The following is a 24,011-nucleotide window of genomic DNA, read 5'->3' on the forward strand; positions in this document are numbered from 1 at the left end:
GGGCTGGCCGTCAGGGTCCACCGCAGCTCTGGCACAAACCCGGCGACACAGAGGTCGCACGGGCAGGAACGGACTGGCCGTGTCGGCTTCTCACTTTTTTGGTTTTAGAAGGGCATGATATGCCTATATCTGTGTCTCCCCCTCCTTTTACTCCTCCACCTCTTTCTTTTCACATGACTATATTTACTTGTCACTTTTCCATGTGTTAGTTGTGTCTTCTGAGCAGTTTGTCAGGTTTTGAACACCTTTCAAGGTGTTTTCTATGTGTTTATATGTGTTTTTGTTTGCCTGCCATTGGTTTTAACGGTGTTCGACGGTGTTCGACGAACAGTTCGGCGAACATACCGGTGTTCGACGAACCGAACAGAACCCAACACTACGGGGGTGGCTCAACACTAACGGTGATATCCGGTCTGCCTCCCTAACGTACTTGCCCCTTAGTGTTTTATTGCTAGAAATCCATTGATTATCTGTGTATTATTTTCCATCATTATTATAATGTCAAGATCTCTATTTGGCAGATCACTGAAATATTTACTCTCAGCTTCCTAAAGGTTAAGTACAGGGTGGAGCTGCATGTGTTATAATCTCCTATGTGGGTATAAAAATTATTTGTGTGCGGAAGATAGAAGAAAGAAGACTGGATCATTGTATTGTCTCATCTGTGCAGTCCTCAGCACAGGACTCCAGGTAGGATGACATATTTTCAATTTTTTGTTAATTTCTTTGCTCATGGGTAATACATTGTTATCCTGATCATCAGATCTATCATCTATCTATCTATCTATCTATCTATCTATCTATCTATCTATCTATCTATCTATCTATCCATCCATCTTAAATGGAACATCAGGATTTCATCAAGATTTCCATTAAATGGAACAGCAGAATTTACCCATAGAAGGTATAAGGAGAGCTCTATCAGCCTCCCAATACCTTTATTAATAATGCTTGTATTAGATGTAAAAGTTAAATGTACAAGTTTAAAAACTAAGTTTGTTTGTCCCAAGTTTTCCAGCCTGAGGTCACTGTACTAGTCCGGGATGACTGTCAATCAATGACACTGCATGGTGGCAGCACTCCCACAGCAGTGTGACTGACATACTGGATTGCTACATATGTACAGGATCATAACTAATAACAGTACATGAATACATCGTCAGAACCACCAACAATACAGAAATGTAGTTTGACAACTTCCATCCATTCAGGAATACATCACAAGAAGCACAATCAGCACATAAATACATCACCAGATACACCATCACTACAGGAATATATTATCAGAACACCCATCAGTACATAAATACAGAATCACAACCACCAACACTACAGAAATACCACGTATTAACCACCATTATTACATGAATACATCACCAGAACTACCATCAGTACATGAATCGTCAGGCCTGGTATATATATGTATTATATATATGTACACATATATATATATGTATATATACACATATATACATGTATACATACATGATTCCTACCAATGACTATGCAGAGAGGAAGAGGGGGAGTGCACCTTATTGTTGCGCATGGCGGAGGTCACTGGAGCAGAAGTCACAGTGATTTGCAGCACCTGCGCAGAAGATCCCTGCATATACTCCCCATAGAAGTGAGAAAGAGGTATGCATTGTGCAGGGTACAGGTGCGTTATTAAGGCACTGCAACTGCATGTCACAGGACAGTGTGATGTGTAGGAGAGGGGGTGCTATTATAATGAAGAGAGGAGGCAGGGATTTCTTCCGGGCCCCCTATGCACCAGGACATGGAAGGAATCATTAACATAAAGATATAAAATAAGATTTCTGAACAACAAGACCACTACTTTGAGGCATACAGGTACGACTAGTTTAACACTTCTATCACCTGTATGCCCATATTAATAGGTTTTAAATGTCCCGGGGGGGACAGATTCCCTTTAAAAATAAGTGTCATTACAATGCTTATGATGTCCTTGTATACAAATATTTCCCCATGCTGTGGCTCTGAATAAATAATGATGACCTACTGTGCTCCCTGCACAAAATATGGCTCCCCGCAATGTTCCTCTTACAGCACATGTCCTCCACACTTACATCTCCTATAAAATATTGCCTTTACACTGTCCACCCTTATGAACTATAACCACTACTGTCAGCCCTTATTAGTTATAACTGTCACACTGTTCTACTTTTTGAGCTGTGACCGCTATACTGTCTGTCTCGTTTAGCTATAACTGACTCCATGTCCACGCTGATTAGCTAGAATCGACACACTCAATCTTTTTTAGCTACAACTGAAATTCTGTTCTCACTGATTAGCTACAACCACACTGTCCATATTTTAAGTGTCTTCCAGCATTCTGACCTCCTAACATACTGGGCCCCCTCTGTCCCATCAAACTGTGTCCCCCCTATGTCACCAAATCTCTATACTGTGCCTCCGCCTCCCTCTGCATGCTGTACCCTCCTTGCTGTACCCTCAAACTGTCTCCCTTGCTGCCCAGTCTCTATGCTGCCCACCTCCCACATTACCGAGGTTCTATATTGTGCCACCTCAAACTTTTCTCCACCAATCTGTCCCCTCACGTTCACCCACCATACTGTCCCTTCTAACTACTCCCCATATTGCCCCCTCATAATTTTCTCCCAATACTAATCCCCCCAAATTGTCTCTTCACACTATTCCCATCATACTATCACTTCGCACTATTTTCCTCATACTGTTCCCTCACACTAGTGCCCCCATACTTTCCCCTCACATTTCCCCATACTGTCCTCTTACAATTTCTCTGCATATCATCCTTTAAAAATATTCTCCCCATTCTGCCCCATCACACTATTCTTTCTACACTGTCTTCTCACACTATTACCCAATGCTGTCCCCTCACACTTACCCGATACTGTACCATCATACTACTCCCACACATACTGCCCTTTCAGACTATTCCCACCATACTGCCCCCTCCCTCTTTTGTCCCCCATAATGTCCCCTCATACTTTCTCCCCCATACTGTCACCTCATATTCAACCTTCTCCTATTAAACTGTTCATGAAAAACAGACACCACAAGGACATGGATGGCACCTGTGTGCTGTCTGATTTTTTTTCCCAGATCCATAGACTTGCATTGGTGAGTTTGATCCAACACTTGGATCAATATGGTACAAGTCTCTGTGCTTTTATGTGGACCACTCTATCAAAGGAAAAAAATGGACATATGAACTACCCCATAGACTATATAGATACCAGTGCTATCCATGAAAAAAACAGATAGCACTCCTACGTGAAAAATGCAGTAAAATGTCATTAAAAAATCACATTTCAATACACATTTTTTTGTGGTGCAGGCTCCTGACTTTAGTCCACTTCATAAAGCACCAGTGCCGACTGCCTTTTACGGCTATGTCTATGGAAAAAAAAAAGTTAGGGTTATTGATCGGCAAAAAGGAAAAAAATTCTGCATCTCCAAAGGGTAAAACAAAAAATACAACAAATAATAATAGCGTTAGAAAGAACCCTAAAAGAAATGTTATTGTTAGACTAAGGGGTTGCCTGGTGAAAACAAGTCTCTCGGATAGGTGATAACCTTCTGATCAGCTACTGGGACCCACAACAAGCGTCAGAACAGGGCACTTTCATCCCTGTTTCAAAATTGAGCGTCAGTGCGGATGCCGGACCACAGCTTCATTCATTCTTTTTGGGTCTGCCGGAAAAAGCCGAGAGCAGCTCTCGGCATACCCATTGCGAATGAATGGAGTGGCAGTCGAGTATCTACACTGCCGCTCAACTTGACTGGGTATAAAAATATTCACATTTTGCCAACTAGTGCAGGTCTCAACAGTCTGACCCCCACTGATCAACAAGTTATCACGTATTCTGTGGATAGGTGACAACTTGTTTTCACTGGACAAACCCTTTAATATCTACTTGTATAATATCATGCCTGACCACATGAATGGCTATTAACAAGATACAGGTTTAACATATGGCATAATTCACTTTCATTTCAAACCATTTTTTGTAACCTCTGGAGCTAGTGTTCAGAAAAAAAAATCATCATTGTACAGTTTTAGATATTAGGCTTTGTTCTCAAAAGTTTTTATGTGCGCATTCACCTTATGCAGCAGGAGAAACTATTGATGTAAGGAAATATATCCACAGGACTCTTTGATACAATGGATGTGGGTCATTTTGGAATCTGTCACTCAAGTATATATTGGTATACTTTTTCTTTTTTTCTTTTACATTTGGGTTTTTATATTTGGTGCTTATTGTCAATGATCTCTTTTGGGTACGCTCAGTTTTATGTGCAGATTTTGCCCATAGAATTGCATTAGATATGGAAATGCACTAAAACCGCCTTAAATATGATCTGTTCATAACTTTCATAACTTTATCAATTAAGTTTTGTCAAAGCCAAATACCAGGAAGTATGAAAAATCAAAGCTAAATCATGATATACCAAAATGAGAAAAAACACAAGTTAAAAAAAAGCACTCAAAAATGCCATGAAAAAAAGCAAGCAACCTAATTTATGTAATTGGTGCAGAAATGCTGCCAAAAATCATATACTGACCAAATACTCATCTAAAAATTACATTCTACATCTTCAACGTTTAGAACAATGAAGTCACCGGACAAGACATATTTTCTTCTTTTGAGGGCCCAAGAATCAACTCTTCTTTTACACCCCCTAAGTCAGATCTACAGTATGCAGTGTCAGTGGAAAGGATTTGATCTGTCCAAGGGTCAAACAAACACCAATAATTGGTTGTCCAATGACTTTTGTTCACTGAAAGAACTCTCTACAAAAATAGATAAACTTTGAATGAGTAGAAAATAATTATGTAAAGGTTTGTTGATCTGCTCCACCATTGGTGTAACATGTGGGTGATATAAAACACATGTCTGAATCTGAAATCTTTATGAAAACATTATGTAAATGTTTGTTGATCTCCTCCACCATATGATATAAAAGGCATGTCCGAATCTGAAATCTTATGTAATCCTGTGATCATCAGTGGTTTGAAAGATACACGCCCTCACCAAAAAAAACTTTCACCTGTAATGTAAGACTCATTTCTCCTCCGCAGGTTCTTCTGAGGACATGTGTTCCCTCGATCCACTCACAGTTCTTTTGTTTCTCATAACATTTATCTTCCTGGTAATTGTTACACATAAAGAGAAGGAACGTGTTCACCCGAATTATCCTCCGGGTCCAAAGCCATGGCCAGTAATAGGAAATATTCCCAACCTGAATGTGCAGAAACCTTACTTATCATTTCAAGAGGTAAGATCTGATGATCATCAACATTTATAGATGGATCATGATTTACTGTACATAAAAGGGTTGCATGGAGTGACATAAACAATTTTTGATGCAGAAAAATAATGTTTTTCTCACAGGTACAGGAATTTTGGAGGTACATGATACCAGTGGTATACAAACATCATGGTTACACTCTTAGGGCTCATTCAGATGTCTTGGATCGCAATACACAAATTGGCTGTGTCTCTACTGACCCGAGAATGATATGAAGCTGTCATGCTCCGGTCTGGAGATGCGCAGCCAGTCCATGCATTGCGGTCCAAGATTGGAACGATATGCATGAATGTCTGAATGAGCCATTACGTTGAGACAAAGAACTTCATGGTTTTTATACACTTAATGTACATAGTATTATTATTAGTGATGGGTGAGCACTAAAATGCTCGGGTGCTCGATGCTCGGGTCGAGCAAATTGGAATACTTGGGTGCTCTACCCAAGCAACGAGCCCGATGTAAGTCTATGGGAAACCCGAGCATTTTTCAGGTGGCACACCCCAGCGGTCTGCAGAGGGACTAAAAATTGCCGAAATCGATGGGAACCGTGCTCAAATGACATGGGGACAGCATAGGGAAGACCCCTGGAAACATTTCTGACTCCCAGGTCACATCTGTGAAAAATGTTGTCAGAGGTATTACGCCACTTTTACGGACTCACAGTAAAACATACAAAAACGAAAGCAAAATGGATTTTCCTGGGAAATATGTTAAAGAGCATCCTTTTCAGGGGGCATACAGAGTAGTATTTCAATATTTGCAGATGACACTAAACTCTGCAGGGTAATCAATACAGAGGAGGACAATTTTATATTACAGGAGGATCTATGTAAACTAGAAGCTTGGGCTGATAAATGGCAAATGAGCTTTAATGGGGATAAATGTAAGGTAATGCACTTGAGCAGAGGAAATAAAATGTATAATTATATGCTTAATTGTAAAACACTGGGCAAAACTGTAACTGAAAAAGACCTGGGTGTATTGGTGGACGACAAGCTCATGTTTGGTGGCCAGTGTCAGACAGCTGCTCCAAAGGCAAATAAAATAATGGGATGCATTTGACTCGCCCCCTGGGCCGCGTGGGGAACCCGGAACCGGGCCTCTGGTGGGATGCTGGGGGTGGTAGTCTCAGTGTGGCGGCGGCCCGGTCCGTGGCTCAGGGTGGTCAAACCAGTGGCAGTCTTAGTGTAATAACAAATGTCCGACTACGCCACCCGTGGATTGCTGTCAGTGGGGACCGCCGCTGCGCTGCAGACCGCTGAGGCTGATGTTGTAAGCGCAGCCAAGTATGGGATAACTCCCCACGGGAGAAGTATTGCCTCAGGGCAGCTAGTGTGGATTATGGGAGTGATGGTGTGAGCGTCCCAGTACTAATGGTGCTGGTGCGGCGATGAAACACAGAGACGTGTGGTGCAGTTCAGGGTCTTTACTGATGGTATAAAGCAGACCCTCCCGGTAGTACTGGTTAGCAGTAGAGGCCTGGTCAGTCTGTGAGCAAGCAGGATCTCCCCCTGGCCAGGTGGAGTTGTAGGCCTCCCCGTCTATCTGAACTCTTTCCTGGCTACCTTGCTCTATGCAGGTAGAAGTAGCCCACGTCCCTGAGTATACCGTGTGGTGCTCACCCGTATGGCCGGTGACTTGGGGCCTTCTGTTAGCCTCCGCTCCACGACGGCGGTGCTAGTCCCTTGCTTGTGACCGTGCCTCCGGGCTTCTAAGGCCAGAGGACCTGGAATCCCCTGCCGGTTGGATTCTGCTGCTGGACCTGGATGTCCCCACAGCCTCGGACTCCGGTGTCCGGTTGTAGTGTCCTCAGCCAGGGCGAGCTCTGCTCAGCTCCAGCCCCTGGTCTTCAGCTACTGTTCCTATAGACCTCCTGCTGTATCTTTCCCTCTCCAAGCTCTGACTAACCTAATCCCGCCCCAGACCCAGTTTATAAGGGCAGATTCCTCCCCTCCCAGGTCTGGGCAGGCAGTGTTGCATGCTTAGGGCTCCTGATGAGAGAAACCTCCCACTTGCTCTCAGACATAATATTTCTATTATTGTGGCAACCAGACCCCTGGGGTGCCACACATTAAAAGAGGCATAGATGCTCATGAGGAGAACATAATTTTACCTCTATACAAGTCATTAGTGCGACCACACTTAGAATGCTGTGTACAGTTCTGGTCACCGGTGTATAAGAAAGACATAGCTGAACTAGAGCGGGTGCAGAGAAGAGCAACCAAGGTTATTAGAGGACTGGGGGGTCTGCAATACCAAGACAGGTTATTACACTTGGGATTATTTAGTTTGGAAAAATGAAGGCTTAGGGGTGATCTTATTACTATGTACAAATATATGAGGGGACAGTACAAAGACCTTTCTACTGATCTTTTTACTCTGAGGCCTGAGATGGGGACAAGGGGGCATCTTCTATGTCTGGAGGAAAGAAGGTTTAATCATAATCACAGATGCGGATTCTTTACTGTAAGAGCAGTGAGACTATGGAGTTCCCTGCCGCATGATGTTGTAATGAGTGATTCACTACTAAAATTTAAGAAGGGCATGGATGCCTTTCTTGAAAAGTATAATATTACAGGTTATATATCCTAGATTCCTTTTTAGGGCGTTGATCCAGGGAACTAGTCTGATTGCCGTATGGAGTCAGGAAGGAATTTTTTCCCACAATGTTGAGCTTAGTGTTTGCCACATGTTTTTTTTTTTTTTTGCCTTCCTCTGGATCAACATGTTAGGCTATGGGTTGAACTAGATGGACTTGCTCTTCATTCAACCTTAAAAACTATGTTACTATGTATATAAGGCAAAATAAATAGCCAAAAACAAAAATGCTCCACCACACCTTGGGCTATGTTCACACATAGCGTTTTTGATGCGTTTTTGCACTTTTGCATTGCTTTCCATCAAGACAAATGCATTCACTGGGAAATGTCATTTTAACATTTTACAAGCTTATCTGGCCATGTTGTGTGAGACACATCATCAGACACATGCATACAGTGCTGAAAAGACATGGGAACACATGGGGAAGACCTCTGGAAGAATCTCTGACTCCCAGCTCACTGTCTAAAAGTGTGCCCATCATAAGTGATCCTTGGCGCATGCGAAGATGCCTCCTGCCATGCACCTGTCGTTGCAGGACCACCTAACCGTAAACACTTGGTCAAGTGAATGTGGCCAGGGACGGTACGGAGCCAGTCCACAACTTTTTTTCTGAGAGTTGTATGTCACCACAGCCATATTCTTTAGCTTGGTGAAAGGACTTGGGAAACCATATCTACTGCAGCTGTCATTTCTCCCAGGAAGTCCTCTAAAGCAGCTGGCACTTGAAATGTGACATTTTAGGCTCGTGGAGGCGGAAGATGTCCACAACCTCATGGCGGCGGCCGGGTGGTCATATTCAGTCCCTAGCCGCCACTATTTCTCCCGGAGTCGTCTCCAACTTCCCCAAGCACTGGTCCCACAACATTACCCGTGCCCTCCCCAGTGCACTTACTGGGAAGGGCCGCCTAACTACAAACATGTGGACAAGTGAATGTGGCCAGGGACGGTACGGAGCCAGTCCACAGCTTGTTGGTGCGTTGTATTTCACCACAGCCATATTTTTTAGCTCGGTGAAAGGACTGACTTTTGGGAAACTGTATCTACTCTGGCTGTCATTTCTCCGTCACCAGGTTCCGCCCATTGTCACACACGACCATGCCTGACTGTATGTTCAGCAGTAACAGCCCACAGATCAGGCTGCTGTGTTACAGCTTTCAACAACTTTGCAGCGGTGGGCGGTTTGTCACCTAAGCATTAAGCATGTTATCTTCAGCACAGCCTGTTGCCACTTGGCCAAGACAGTGCTGAGGTGCTTTCAGCTTGTGACTGATGTGGTCTATCGGAGATGGGGGCTGAACTGGAGAATGAGGTGCAGGAGCTGAACAATGTGATTACAATGAGGATACATGGGCAACCCAGGATTTTATACTAAAGAAAGTTTTTTTTACGTTATTTTTTAAGACAAATGCATTCATCGGGGAATGTCATTTTAACATTTAACAACCTTATCTGGCTATGTGGTGTGTGACACATCATCAGACACATCCTTTTTCATTTATGATGGAGGGACTCTGAAGGTCACAAAGCCTATTTTTATTTTTATAGTGCCATCAGGCGGCCCTTACTATTCTTAAAGGGCCAGCAGTTGGCCCTCGCTATTGTTAAAGAGCCATCAGCTGGCTATGCTTTGTTGTTCCCACTATTAACAAGTGGGTCTCCTATACTGTTATTGCGTATGCAGTGACTGCAAGGGCTGCCAAAAATTTGGAGGAACTCCAAGGCCCCTTGCAAGAGACGTAGAGGTCAGAGAGCCTCCTAAAAACAATGTTCCGATTATTAGGAAATGGGTCTCCCATAGTGTTTGCTTATGCAGTGAAGCAATGGCTGCCAAAAATTTGGAGGAACGCCAATGCCCCTTGCAAGAGACGTTGAGGTCTGAGAGCCTCCTAAAAACAATGTTCCCATTATTAGGAAGTGGGTCTCCCAAACTGTTTGCCTATGCAGTGAAGCAATGGCTGCAAAAATTTGGAGGCACTCCAATTCCCCCTGCAAGAGACGTAGAGGTCAGAGAACCTCCTGAAAACAATGTTCCCATTATTAGGAAGTGAGTCTCCCATAGTGTTTGCCTATGCAGTGAAGCAACGGCTGCCAAAAATTTGGAGGAACTCCAATGTCCCTTGCAAGAGACGTAGATATGTTGATATGGTACATATGGTGGTGATATGGTGGTGGAGGATCAGGATGCGGAGAAGGAAGAGGACAAGAGCAAATAGACAAAATCAGCAAGGATATACCCATGCCTGGGTGTGAAGAAAGAAGTGCATGGGAATAGAGTTAGACCTCCCCAAAAAAGACACTGTATTTGAGTTTTTGTTACGCTGCTATCATTCGGTGGGGTTGACAAGTCTGGCCCAATCCAGCACCTGTTCATTCTTATAAGAGTCAGCCTGTCAGCATTTTCAGTTGACAGGCGAATGCGGCTATCGGTTATAATTCCACCGGCGGCACTAAAAACCCACTCTGACAAAACACTAGCGGCAGGGCAGGCCAGGACCTTCAAGGCATACAGAGCCAGATCATGCCACATGTCCAGCTTGGATTCCCAATAATTATAAGGCACAGTGGAATCACAGAGGACGTTGGTACTCCCTCGCCATCTTACGAAACTTTGCACTCCTTGTGAGAGAGGCCTCAGGGCTTGTGCGATGGAAGGGTCTGAGAAAAACGGCACCACAACTTTGACAGTGTTCTCCTGCCTCTGCTGGATTGTGTTTGTGGCTCTCTCACCTGTACTCCTTGGTTGTCCAGGAACTGTGACCACTGCCGTCAGCATTTTCAGATGGGAAATTTTTCCCTAAAGTTCTCCTTGTAGCGTGGGTCTAGAAGCGTCACTAACCAGTAATGACTGTACCCAAAATTTGGACAACTCGAGGGTCACGGGAAAGGCAACGTAACATAAACCCAGCCATGTGTGCCAGACCGCAAAGAGGCAAGACTTCCGTGTCCTCACCAAGAGGATGACTGACCAAGCTCTTCTCCTCATCCTCCTTCTCCCTGTCCTTAGGCCATCCACGCTGAACAGACGGTATGGCAGTTGTGCAGGTAGTACTATCTATAGCTAAGGAAACTAGCTCCTGTTCTTCCTCCTCCTCTTCCTCATTGTCACCCAATGCACGTTGGGATGAGATGAGACTGGGCTGTGTGTAATCACCCTGTATTGTTCCTTGCTCCATCTCATTGTGCTCCGCCTACAATGCATCCTCTTTAATTGTGAGCAGAGAGCATTTCAGAAGACAGAGAAGCGGGATGGTGACGCTAATTATGGCGTTATCACAGCTCACCATCTTGGTGGAGTCCTCAAAGAGTTGGAGGATGGTAAAGATGTCTGACATCCAAGTCCACTCCTGAGGTTTTATGTGTGGAGTCTGACCTGAATACTGATGGCCTTGCTGATGCAGGTAGTCAACAACTGCCCTCTTCTGCTCACAAATCCTTCCCAACATCTGCAATGTAGAGTTCCTACACGTGGGGACATCACACACCAGTCGGTGAGCCGGAAGCTGCAAACGCTACTGAAACACGGCAAGAGTGGCAGAAGCTGTTGCTGACTTTCTAAAATAGGCACACAAGCAGATCCGAGAGATCCGTGTAGATTTTAAGAAACCGCTGAACCATGAGTTTAAGCACATGGGCCAGGCATGTTACGTATGTGAGTTCGCCTTGCCTCAGAGCCGCCAAGAGGTTCTGGCCATTGTCACACACGACCATGCCTGGCTGTAGTTTCAGCGGTGTCAGCCACAGATCTGCCTGCTCTTTCAGCATTGTGTGGTTTGTCACTTAAGCATATTAACTTCAGCACAGCCTGTTGCCGATTGGCCGAGGCAGTGCTGCAGTGCTGCAGTGCTTCCAGCTTCCGACTGATGTGGTAATTTTGGAGATAGATGCTGATGAGGAGGAGGAGGTGCAGGAGCTATAGAATGCGGGGGCAACCCTGATTGACCCAGGGCCCGCAATCCTCGGCGTCGGGAGGACATGTTTCGTCCCAAGGTCCGACTGGGTCCCAGCTTCCACTATATTAACCCAGTGTGCCGTCAGCGAGATGTACCGTCCCTGCCCACAAGCACTTGTCCACGTCTCCGAGATTAGGTGATCTTTCCCAGTAACTGCATTGTTGAGTACACGGCTAATGTTTTGGGACACATGATTGTGTAATGCGGGGACGGCACACTGGGAGAAATAGTGGCAGCTGGGGACCGAGTACCGAGGGACGGTTGTCGCCATCAGGTTGTGGAAAGATTCCTTCTCCATGAGCCTAAAAGGCAACATTTCGAGAGCAAGCATTCGCGAAATGTGTGAATTTAGTAGTGTGGCCTGTGGGGCATTAGCTGCGCATTTGCGCTTGTGTTCCAAGGACTGGGGTAGGAACAACTGAACGCTGAGCTGGGATAAGGACGTGCTTGCTGATGGTGCTAGTTGAGAGTGTTCAATGACAGGAGCAGGGCGGGAGTCATCTTGGCATGCGCCATGGACAGGGGATTGGCGTACGCGCAAAACAGCGGAACAAGCAGTGGTGTCACCCGTAGACACTGTTGCTGGACCCTGGGGTTCGGCCCACTTTGTTGGGTGCTTTGCTACCATGTGCCTGATCATGCTGGTGGTGGTCAGGCTGCTAGTTTTGCTGCCCCCTGCTGATGTTGGCGTGGCAGGTTGTGCAAATGGCATTTTTGGGGTTGTCGGCAGAGTCTTTAAAAAACAGACTCGAGAAGACTAGTGTTGAGCGAGTATGTTCTGTTCTGAGTATGCTCGGGCCAAGCGCCGAGTATTTACAGCTGCTCGGTGAAATGGTTGAATCACTCCCGTGTGCATGATTTGCGACTGTTTGACAGCTTTATTACATGTGAGGAACGTGTAAGAAATAGACATTCCTCATATGTATTAAAACTGTCAAACAGTCGCAAATCATGCAAACGGGAGCGATTCAAACTTTTCACCGAGCAGCTGTAAATATTCGGAGCTCGGCCCGAGCATACTCGCCGAAAGGGTTGACAGAACATACTCGCTCAACACTAGAGAAGACCTAACAGTTGTACTGGCAACTTCCGTCGTGTTACGGGGAACGGTTGCCCACCTTCTGTCTGCGGCCACCACACTACTTGTTCTTGCCTATTGTGGTGCTACACCTCCCTTCTGTGTGTTGCTGTCCTCGCTCTGCATGTCATTTTACCAGGTTGGGTCAGTAACTTCATCGTCCACCACCTCATCTTCCACTTCCGCACCCTAGTCCTCCTCCTGACTTTCTGACAATTGTGTCTCATCATCATCCTTCTCTTGTGACAGTTTTCCACCATCGCCTTTTTGTGACCGTGGCTGCTCAAATATTTGGGCATTGCTACATGCGATCTCCTCTTGCCCCGCTTCAAGTGGACCAGGTGAAAGGACCGAATCTATAAATTGACTACTGAGACTTGACCGTGTGGAAGACAGGGTGGTGGTGGTCGTGGCTAAGTGACTGGAAGCATTATCTACTATCCAACCAATAACCTTTTTCACACTGCTCTGTGTTCAATACTGGTGTTCTGTGGTCCCTTATTAATTGGGGCAGAAAGGTCGAATGAAAAGATGTGGGTGTTTGTTGTGGTACAATTTCAGCTTGCCCACGGCCTGGGCCTCATCCTCTGCATGCACCATCACCATCACGTCCACTTCCCCGTCCCTTGCCACTCGCCTTACCCATTTTAAATGGAGGACAATATTTTCCACATTCACTACACATGGATGGATTTGAACTGCAGTGATATGTGATACGTGTAATGGAAAACCACAGTTTTAAATAGCTGGCCTGTGGGTTACCATTTGTCACAGCAACCTGGTGTCAATAACTTCACTGACACACTGCAACAAAATATAAATGGAGGCCAGAAATGGCTGAATTTGAAGCGAACTTGTTTGCGATACGTGTGCTGAAAAACCACAGTTTTAAATAGCTGGCCCGTAGGTTATTTTTCACAGCGACCTGGTTTCATTAACCACACTAACACACTGCAACAAAATTTAAATGGAGGCCAGAAATGGCTGAATTTGTAGCGAACTTGTATGTGATACGTGTGATAGAAAACCACAGTTTTGAATAGCTGGCCTGTAGGTTACTATTTTTCACAGCAACCTGGTGTCAATAACTTCACTGACACACTGCAATAAAATTTAAATGGAGGCCAATATTTTCCATGTTCACTACAAATTTCTGGATTTTTATTGCTGCAATATGGAAAGAATCTGGCTGTATTCTACTGTGGAAACAAGCAAATGGAGCAGAAAAACAGTGTTCTCTGGATTGCTTTTTGACCAAATAATCAGGATTAAGATAAAAAAAATAATTATCCCCGGCCCCTGATACCTGGAGCTATTTGTAGAAATATTTGTAACAGAAGCAGCAGACAGAACTGGAATGGAGCCTCTTGTGCTGTGTTATGCACTGCAGTCTGCCACATACACTGCCTGCCTGCCTAATTCCTGCTATCACCACTGATTAAATGCAGCTGTATTAGTCCTCAGAAGGACTGTTAGTTCAGATGGATATTATAGATATATGTTGTGGAATAACTATACTAACTCTAAACAAGCAAATCTCTCCCTGACACAGCATCACCTCTCCCTACTTTGCCTGATTCCGGGGTTGACTGTGACGAGCATGGCGGCGCCCAGTCTTATATACACCTGATGATGCTGTGCGGCCAGCCAATCACTGTAATGCCACAACATACATGGCTAAGGCATTACAGTGTGTGGCAGGCAATCCCTGCATGTTCATTGGCTCTCTAAAGTGCGACAAACATGCAGGGAGGAGACCCGAGCTCCCACCCGAGCAACCAGGAAATACTCGCAGAGCGCCGAGCATCTCAAGCAGTGAGATGCTCGGGCGAGTACCGAGCAGTAGCGAGCACGTTCGCTCATCACTAGTATACATACAAAAACAATTACAATAATCTTGAACAAAACGTGACAGTGACTGGTACAGGAGGAGCGAGGACCCTGCCCGCGAGGGCTCACATTCTACATCGGATGGGTGAAGATACAGTAGGCGAAGGTAGAGCTGGTCGTGCAGCAGTATGGTGAAGCGGTGGTTACTGCAGGTTGTAGGCTTGTCGGAAGAGGTGGGTCTTCAGGTTCCTTTTGAAGGTTTCCATGGTAGGCTAGAGTCTGATATGTTGGGGTAGAGATTTCCAGAGTAGGGGGGATGCACTAGTATCTTAATCAAAAGAACGCTATTTAGATTAAAGGCTAGAGATGCAGACCAAATCTTGTGAAGTAAAGCCTGGCTACACCTCTACCCTCACTGGAGTTATATAGAAATGAGGATGACATCATGTATTTACTGACTTGGAAATCAAAACTTTCATCATGGTTAGCCATATGATGTGGATAAGGGATAACTTAAAATCCTGGGACCCTTTAAAGGAGTTGACTACTCTTAGGACAACCTCTTCACACTCTGCATGTTTGTCCCCATTAAAATAAAAAAACCCTTATACTCACTTCTTGTGCCGGCGACGTTCCAACGTCCAGCATTTGCGTTGCTTGGGCTCACATGAGTTTGTTATGACACGTAAATCCTGCACCCAATCAGCTCTGGCGTCACTGTCCTCGCTTCAGGCATACAACTAATCAAGAGGAAGTGAGAGCTATGGCTGGCCGTACACTTCCTCTTGATTACTTATATGTCCAAAGGCGGGGAGAGTGACGCCAGCACTGATTTAGCGTAGGATCAGAATGGTGACCACAGCTAGTAGGGTGGCGTTTACCACCTGTGCAAGTCCCCGGCATGATAGCTTGCTAGAGAAAGCAATGTGCAGCTCTGAATGGAGCAGAGGTCCAGAATTTGTATTCAACAGTAGATAGAAGATAGATAGATAGATAGATAGATAGATATGGCGTAGATAGATAGATATGGCGTAGATAGATAGATATGGGGTAGATAGATAGGTATATAAATGTCTGTGAGATATATAATTAGTGCCTTGATTGTGTAGTTTACTGTACATGGGTTATCCTAATAAATAAATGAAAATAACTATGTGGGGTCCCCTCTATTTTAAGAAACCAGTAAAGGTAAAGCAGACAGCTGAGAGATGATATTATCAGGCTCGAAAGGTCCCCAGTTATTGGGCCCTTTCCAACCTAATAATACCAGCCGCAACTGCCCCAGAAGTGGAACATCACATAGGATGTGCCAATTCTGGCACTTTGCCTTCGCTCTTCCTGAATGACCTGGTGGGTTGGCAATCAGGGTAATGGTTGTTGGGGTTGATGGCAGCTGTAATTTGTCCAAAAACACAACTAACATCATGTCCTGGTGTTACTAATGGAGAGGTGTCTATTAGACACCCCCATTACTAACCCAGCATTAAAAAAACACACAGAAATACTTAACTTGAAAAAACACTTCCCCTGGTTCATCAATTTATTAAAGAAAAAAAAACTCACGCAGGTCCGACATAATCCTGAGAATTCAACGTAGTCCAGAAATGGAAGCCTAAAAAACATAAAAAGAGAGAACTAAAAACAAGACATTATCCCCCGTTCACCAATTTATTAGAAAAAATGTTCCAACACAGGTCCAACATAGTCCAGCCTTCCCCAAATTTGGCCCTGATGACTGTCAATAGCAGTAATGATAACGCTCATCAGAGTCGCCTAGTCTCACAAAGCGCAGCATGACTGTTACTGATTATCCTATGCAAAAAGGTGGGCACTGCTAGACATAGTAAATGTTACGGGGTGCTACAGTAACCTGATATAGTTATATGATATAATAAAGAAGAAAAAAGACTCAGGATATACAACCGTGCACACCCAATATTAGAAAAATGAAAAAGTCTTTATTGCATGATTACACACTGACAACACAAGAAAAAATAAAAACAATTAAAAACAGACAAGGCATAGCAATATTCATGGGGGAGGAATAATAATAGTGTTCCAAAGCAATAAATCCCCCTAAGGCCACAGGTATGATTTTTATTATCTCATAATACAATAATGCTTATTGACCAAGCTATGTCGCCCTAGTAAAGGGTAGCACAGCACCACTAGACCAAATATAGATGATGAATCAAACACCCCCAAGTAATCAAACCATACATCATAATAAATCAAGGAATGAAGGAATGAGTGGGAGTAGTAATCTACTAGAACTAGGGGCCCGTATAATATCAGCGTTTATCAAAACATATCATCCCACCTGATATACAATATAGGATAATGAGTAAAAGCCATGTATGGCAAAGCGGGCACTCCTAAGTGGTCAAGGGAAAAGTCAAAAATAATAAAATGACATAGTTACCTGTTGGCACCAGGGACCCTACGCGTTACGCTGCTAGACCGCAGCTTCGTCAGGGGTATGTTGTCAGTGAACACGTGTATATTAAATAGTCTATCCAATTTAGTGTGATTCCCTTCAGGTGAAAATTAATGCCCTCACTAAGTCTCTCCAGCATCGTGGCGGATCGAACGGTCATTTCCTGTTTCCACAGCGTGCAGCCCACGTGCTGTGGTGTGACACAACCGGAATTGAATAAGACGTCATATCCGGTCGGCGAATCACCGCCCCTTCCTATCTCTCATGCGTTCCACCCAGACGCCTTGGTGGAACGCAACCGGAGCTAAATAGAAATCATCATATCCGGTTTTAGGAACCGCCCCCTCAAAGATCGTGCGGGACACAGTCCCCAAAATAGTCACGATAGGAAAAAGGCCGACATTCCAGGGGAGAACAAAATGTAAAAACGTATATGTACCCCCGGAAGTAGCGCGTCCGCTACAAAAAAAAAAAATATACCGGTACAGAGACAAAAAGGGCTAGCCCTGATACAGGAAAGTGCCTGACCAGGCCAAGAACAAGATAAAAGATGTGATTGAAGTCAGAAAGTCACCAAATGTGCATAAAAATGTGACCAATCATGACGATACAAACATAAACATAAGACAAACCAACCACAAACAAACATAAAACAGACAACAATCATGGACAGATTGTAGGCCATTACAAGGTGGCTGATAAAGTCTGATGGCAATATATATAATATACATACAAATATAAGGACATGGCATTTGAAATGATTACTGGAGATTAGCTTGTTATGGAATGGAGGAGATGCACAAGCCAGCCACACGAGGGGAGATGAAAAAAGGAAAAGAAAAAGAAAGAGAAAAAGAAGAAGAAAAAAAAAAGAAGAAAAAAAGGGGGGAAGACCAGAGAGCCCTCAATCTCAAGCGGGACTCCAATAGCAAGGATACCATAGGAATTTAAGCCAAGTAACCAGTAAATGAAAATCCTCATTTATGCCCCTAGGGGCCACTGTGTCAAGAACAAAAATCTACCTTGATTCAGATCTCAATAGATCCTTAGTGTGATCCGGGTTACGTGAATTATGCCTCATTTTTTGAAGGCCCATAACTCGCATTTTATTGGGGCTACCAGAATGGCATTGGAAGAAGTGCAAAGCCACTGATGAGATGGCCTTGCCCTTCTTCAAATCCTGCTCAGCAAGATGGATGTTGGAGACATGTTGCTGTACCCGTCTGCGGAGTTCCTGCGACGTTTGACCAACATAAACCTTCGGACAGGGACAGGTCAATGCATATACAACATTAGTAGACCTACAGTTGATAAAATCCCTCAAAGGGTATTGATGGTTGTCAATCGGATTAGTAAACATTTTACCAGATGAGAAAAATGGACAAGCAGAACAATCGCCACAAGGGAATGAACCCTTAAATTTACTACCGCCCGAGGTACTACAACTGGGGCGTGTATAATGACTATGCATGAGTTTATCCCTTAAATTAGGGGCGCGTCTAGCCGTCAACAACGGTCTCTCTGGTAAAATGTTAGAAAGACGACTATCCGTCTTAAGTATATTCCAATGTTTCCGAAATAGACTACCCACTTCATTCCATTGATTGTTAAACCTGGTAATAAATCTAATCTGTGTATCCTCCATATTAACACGCGATTGTAGCAACATCTCCCATGGTTTAACCAAGACCTTCTGGTGAGCCTTGGAGATTACCGCTTTAGGATATCCACGTTCCCGAAAGCGTGAGGTTAAATTTCTGGCCTCGGTTTTGTAGTCCTCCTGTATTGTACAATTCCTTTTGGCCCTTGAAAATTGTCCCACCGGTATACTGTCTCTCAAGTTTCTAGGATGAAAACTTTGGTAGTGTAGGAGACTATTAGTGGCAGTCGATTTCCTATGTAATTTGGATACAAGTGAGTCACCCACTTTCCTGATCTCCAAATCCAGGAAGTTCACTGCAGAGTAAGATATACAGTGGGTAAGATGAATGTTAAAATCATTGACGTTCAGCCTATCAATAAATGCAAGTGCCTCAGTTTCCGTGCCCGTCCAGATAATCAAAATGTCATCTATGAAACGTAGCCATTTAAAGACCCCCCGGTTGTATGCCTGTAAGGGGTACACGTGTGTGTCCTCCCACCAACCCAGGAAAAGGTTGGCAAAGGAGGGTGCACACCGTGCCCCCATGGCGGTCCCAGAGATTTGTCGATAGAAGATATGATCAAACACAAAATAATTATGAGTAAGAATGAAATTCAAGAGGTCCACAATGAAAGAGTCATGTAGGCGATTACCTCCACTTGTAGCATTCAGAAAATAAAGGACTGCTGCTATGCCGTCTTTATGGGCTATATTTGAATATAGCGATTCAACATCAACAGTGATGAATAGGAAATGGTCAGGTAGGCAAAGAGAGGTGAGAGTCCGTATCAGATGAGATGAATCTTTGAGATAAGAGGGTAAACTGGTAACGAGGGGCTGCAAGAAAAAATCTATGTAAATACATGCCTTTTCACAAATACTTCCTATGCCTGACACAATAGGTCGACCCGGTGGACATTCCAGATTTTTGTGGACTTTGGGCAAAACATAGAAGGTGGGTATGGAAGGTTTCCTCACTATCATAAATTCCCTCTCTTGTTTATTAATAGTTCCCATAGAAAAAGCCTTCAAAAGTAATCAATCAAGTTTAGCCGAAAAGACCTGTGTGGGGTCCGAAGGAAGTCTCAAATAAAATCTGGTGTTATTAAGCTGTCTATGTACTTCAGCAGTGTACATACCACGAGGCCATAAAACGATGTTTCCCCCTTTGTCTGCTTCCTTTATCAGGAATTCCTGTTTTTTCTGCAGGCAAAGGAGGGCACGCCTCTCCATAATGTTTAAATTTTGATGGGATATATTATTGACAGGTAATCTCCTGATCTCATCTTTCATAACTTCAAAAAATGTAGAGACTGCTGGAACCAAAGACAAAGATGGTAAAATATTAGAGGGTGATCGATGTGGAAACTTTTTCCTACCTTGGTAAGACTGGTTGTCCTCTAGAAGTTCAAGTAAGTCTCGGAAGACCTGTTTATCCGTGGGGGAAGAGAGGTCTGAGAATAAATCAGATTTAGTGTAGATGACCTTGAGAATAATTCTCCTACAAAAGAGATATAAGTCTTTTAGCAAGATGAATTTATCGACTGGTACCATGGGAGAGAAGGAAAGACCCTTCTGTAATACAGACCTTTCAACATCATTTAGTGTATAAGTAGAAAGGTTGATAATCTGGAGTTGGTCAGAATTCTGGCTTAGAATCTGTTCCTCTTCTTGCATGTCCTGGTGGCCATGGTCCTCACAGAATTTGATCCTATTTTTTTGCTGCCGTTGCTTACGTTTCCCCCGTCTCGTCCGCCGTCGGTGTCGCTCGTTTCTGAGCTTAAAAAATGATCACTATGACCTATACTTGACAGAGAACCTCCTTCCGTATATTTAACAGATGAAAGTTTGCGCAAATTACCCCTATGTTTCCATTTATAGGCTTGATTCCTGTCATAATCGGCTTTATCCCTATTTAACTTGGCTCTTTTCCTCTCCATGGTATCCTTATCAAAACGATCAATGGTGTCCCTCAACTTGGCTTGGAAGGGCACTATGAATTTGTTAAAATCATATTTGGACATCTGAGTTTCCAATGATTTAATACGAATTTTCAATGTCTGAAAAAGATCCCTGTCATGTTGGATTAGCATATTTACTAGGACATTGGAACACTGTGATAGACCTGATTCCCATGTGGCCTTAAATTCTGGGGTTGGTTCCCAGGCTGGAAATATCTGGACTCTCAATCCACATGGATAGATGGAGAGTCTCTGATATTCCTCAAGGCTACATATATTCCACCAGACTCGTGTGACTGACTTGTGCAGATCCGTCAGATCCCGTGCGAGACGATTAAAATCATTGTCCTCCGCCAATATGGGGGAAGGAAAGGCAGTCAAACTCTGTTTGCTCCAAGCCGCTTCCCTGGCCTCAAAATCAAACGCCATTATCCTTAAAAAAGGAATCACAGTCAATTAGACAGTATAGAAAACAACATATAATAAAAATATATAGTCGTATGTAATTAATGGCAATCATATAATTCATATACCAATATTATATTTGCGTGCAACCACCCTGGAACGTCAGAAAACTGACCAAAACTAAATATCCTATGCAAAAAGGTGGGCACTGCTAGACATAGTAAATGTTACGGGGTGCTACAGTAACCTGATATAGTTATATGATATAATAAAGAAGAAAAAAGACTCAGGATATACAACCATGCACACCCAATATTAGAAAAATGGAAAAGTCTTTATTGCATGATTACACACTGACAACACAAGAAAAAATAAAAACAATTAAAAACAGACAAGGCATAGCAATATTCATGGGGGAGGAATAATAATAGTGTTCCAAAGCAATAAATCCCCCTAAGGCCACAGGTATGATTTTTATTATCTCATAATACAATAATGCTTATTGACCAAGCTATGTCGCCCTAGTAAAGGGTAGCACAGCACCACTAGACCAAATATAGATGATGAATCAAACACCCCCAAGTAATCAAACCATACATCATAATAAATCAAGGAATGAAGGAATAAGTGGGAGTAGTAATCTACTAGAACTAGGGGTCCGTATAATATCAGCGTTTATCAAAACATATCATCCCACCTGATATACAATATAGGATAATGAGTAAAAGCCATGTATGGCAAAGCGGGCACTCCTAAGTGGTCAAGGGAAAAGTCAAAAATAATAAAATGACATAGTTACCAGATGCCCACCAGCACTTAGACATTATTGTCAGAGACTGACAGTGGCAATTAACTGGTTAAACACTAGGGTTAGGAGCAACTACTCTTCGTTGGTGTTAGAGGTAGATCCTGGCTGTATAACATAGCTGACTCTATACATCAGCATCCAACATCTCAGCTTCACAGGCAAGAAACAAGTTACGGGTATCAAAAAATGGTGACACAAACTAATTTTTTTTTTTCCAAATTTATTATTTTTTTCACTCCGTAAATATAAAATCTTTACAAGTTAGGTATCCCTGTAATCAATCTGACCTGGAAAATCATGTTGCCAGCTCAGTTTTACAGCCAAATATTACAGTGCCTTGAAAAATACCCCTTGAACTTTTCCACATTTTTCACTTAACACTCATAAAATCAAAATAAAATACATTTAAGTTTGCGTGATATACTAACATTAAGTAGCAAGTATTTGAAGTGTAAAGGAAATTATACATTTTTTTCTAAATATTTTATAAATATAAATTTGAACATTGCGATGCGCATTTGTATTCAGCCCACTGTTGTCTGATACCCCTATATAAAATCCTGGGTGACTAATTGCTTCAGAAGTCACATAATTAGTAAATTGAGTTCACCTATGTGTGATTTCTTCTCAGTATAACTACAGTTGTTCTGTCAAGACCTCAGAGGTTTGTGTGAGAACGTTAGGGATCCAACAACATAATGAAAGCCAAGGAACACACCAGACATGTCAGGGATAAAGTTGTGGAGAAGAGTAAAGCAGGGTTAGGTTATAAAAAATAGCCCAAGCTCTGAACATCTCACTGAATACTGTTAAACACATCATCTAAAAATGGAAGAAATATGGCCCAATTGCAAACCTACCAAGACATGGCCATCCACCTCAACTGACACCCCAAACAAGGAGAGCACTGGTTAAAGAAGCAGTGTCAAGAGGCCCATGATCACTCTGAAGGAGCTGCAGAGATCCACAGCTTAAGGAGGATAATCTGTCCACAGGAAAACTATTAGTTGTGTACTCCAAAAATATGGACTTTATTGAAGAGTGGCAATAAGAAATCCATTTTTGAAAGCAAGCCATAAGAAGTCTGTTTGTAGTTTAGAAAAATCCATGTAGGGGATATAGCGAGCACATGGAAGAGAGTGCTCTGGCTAGATGAGACCAAAGGAGAATGTTAAAGCTAAATGCAAAATGCTAGGTATGGCAGAAAACTAACACTTCACATTATCCTGAAAACACCATACCCACAAATAAACATGATGGTGACAGCATCATGATGTGGGGAGGCTTTTCTTCAGCAGGGACAGGGAGATGGTCAGAGTTGACAGGAAGACTTGAAACTGGAGCGTAGGTTCATCTTCCAGCAGCACAACGACCATAACCATACTGCCAGAGCTAATGGATGGTTTAGATGAAAGCATATTCCTGTGTGTGAATGGCTCAGTCACAGTTCAGATCTAATTCCCATTGAAAATCTGTGGTGAAAATTATTGTTCACAGACATCTCCATCCAATCTCACTGAGCTAGGGTTAGTTTGCAAGGAAGAATGGGCAAAAATTTCAGCCTCTAGAAGTGTAAAGCTGGTAGAGACAACCCCAAAAGACTTACAGCAGTAATTGTAGCGAAAGGTGATCCTACAAAGTTTTGACTCAAACCATGTATCATTTCCTTTACACTTCACAAATACTTGCTACTTTGTGTTAGTATCACATAAAATCGCAATAAAATACATTTAAGTTTGTAGGTTTAACAGGAAAAATGTGGAAAACTGTACATAGTAAAGCCAAAAAAGCAATGGTGGAATTTAGTGATGAACACTAAAATGCTCGGGTACTTGTTACCTGGGTCAAGTAAATTGTAATGCACGGAAAGGAAAGAAAGAAGCCATCTCTTCTCACAGCTCACAGACCATCCCTGACTAAAGTGCTGGGGTACAATAAGACTGCCGTCTCTCCCAAAGTTGTAAGGAAAACTCAAGCCAAAAC

The 24,011-nt window shown here is 43.3% G+C and overlaps 1 protein-coding gene across 2 annotated transcripts in view; it reads left to right on the forward strand.

The window, feature by feature from the left end:
• Positions 1 to 548: 548 nt before the first annotated feature.
• Positions 549 to 24,011, forward strand: part of LOC141258808 (cytochrome P450 2C5-like) — a 111,614-nt gene continuing 88,151 nt past the window's right edge. For both annotated transcript variants that reach the window (XM_073673952.1, XM_073673950.1), the window contains exons 1-2: positions 549 to 690; positions 5,087 to 5,283. In XM_073673952.1, the coding sequence (XP_073530053.1) occupies positions 5,220 to 5,283 (64 nt within the window). In that variant the 5' untranslated portion in view covers positions 549 to 690; positions 5,087 to 5,219. The remainder of the gene's footprint in view (positions 691 to 5,086; positions 5,284 to 24,011) is intronic.

The sequence above is a fragment of the Phyllobates terribilis genome, unplaced genomic scaffold, assembly GCF_046119375.1.
Source record: "Phyllobates terribilis strain yellow unplaced genomic scaffold, ASM4611937v1 Scaffold_3__8_contigs__length_932513732, whole genome shotgun sequence".
Taxonomy (NCBI): domain Eukaryota; kingdom Metazoa; phylum Chordata; class Amphibia; order Anura; family Dendrobatidae; genus Phyllobates; species Phyllobates terribilis.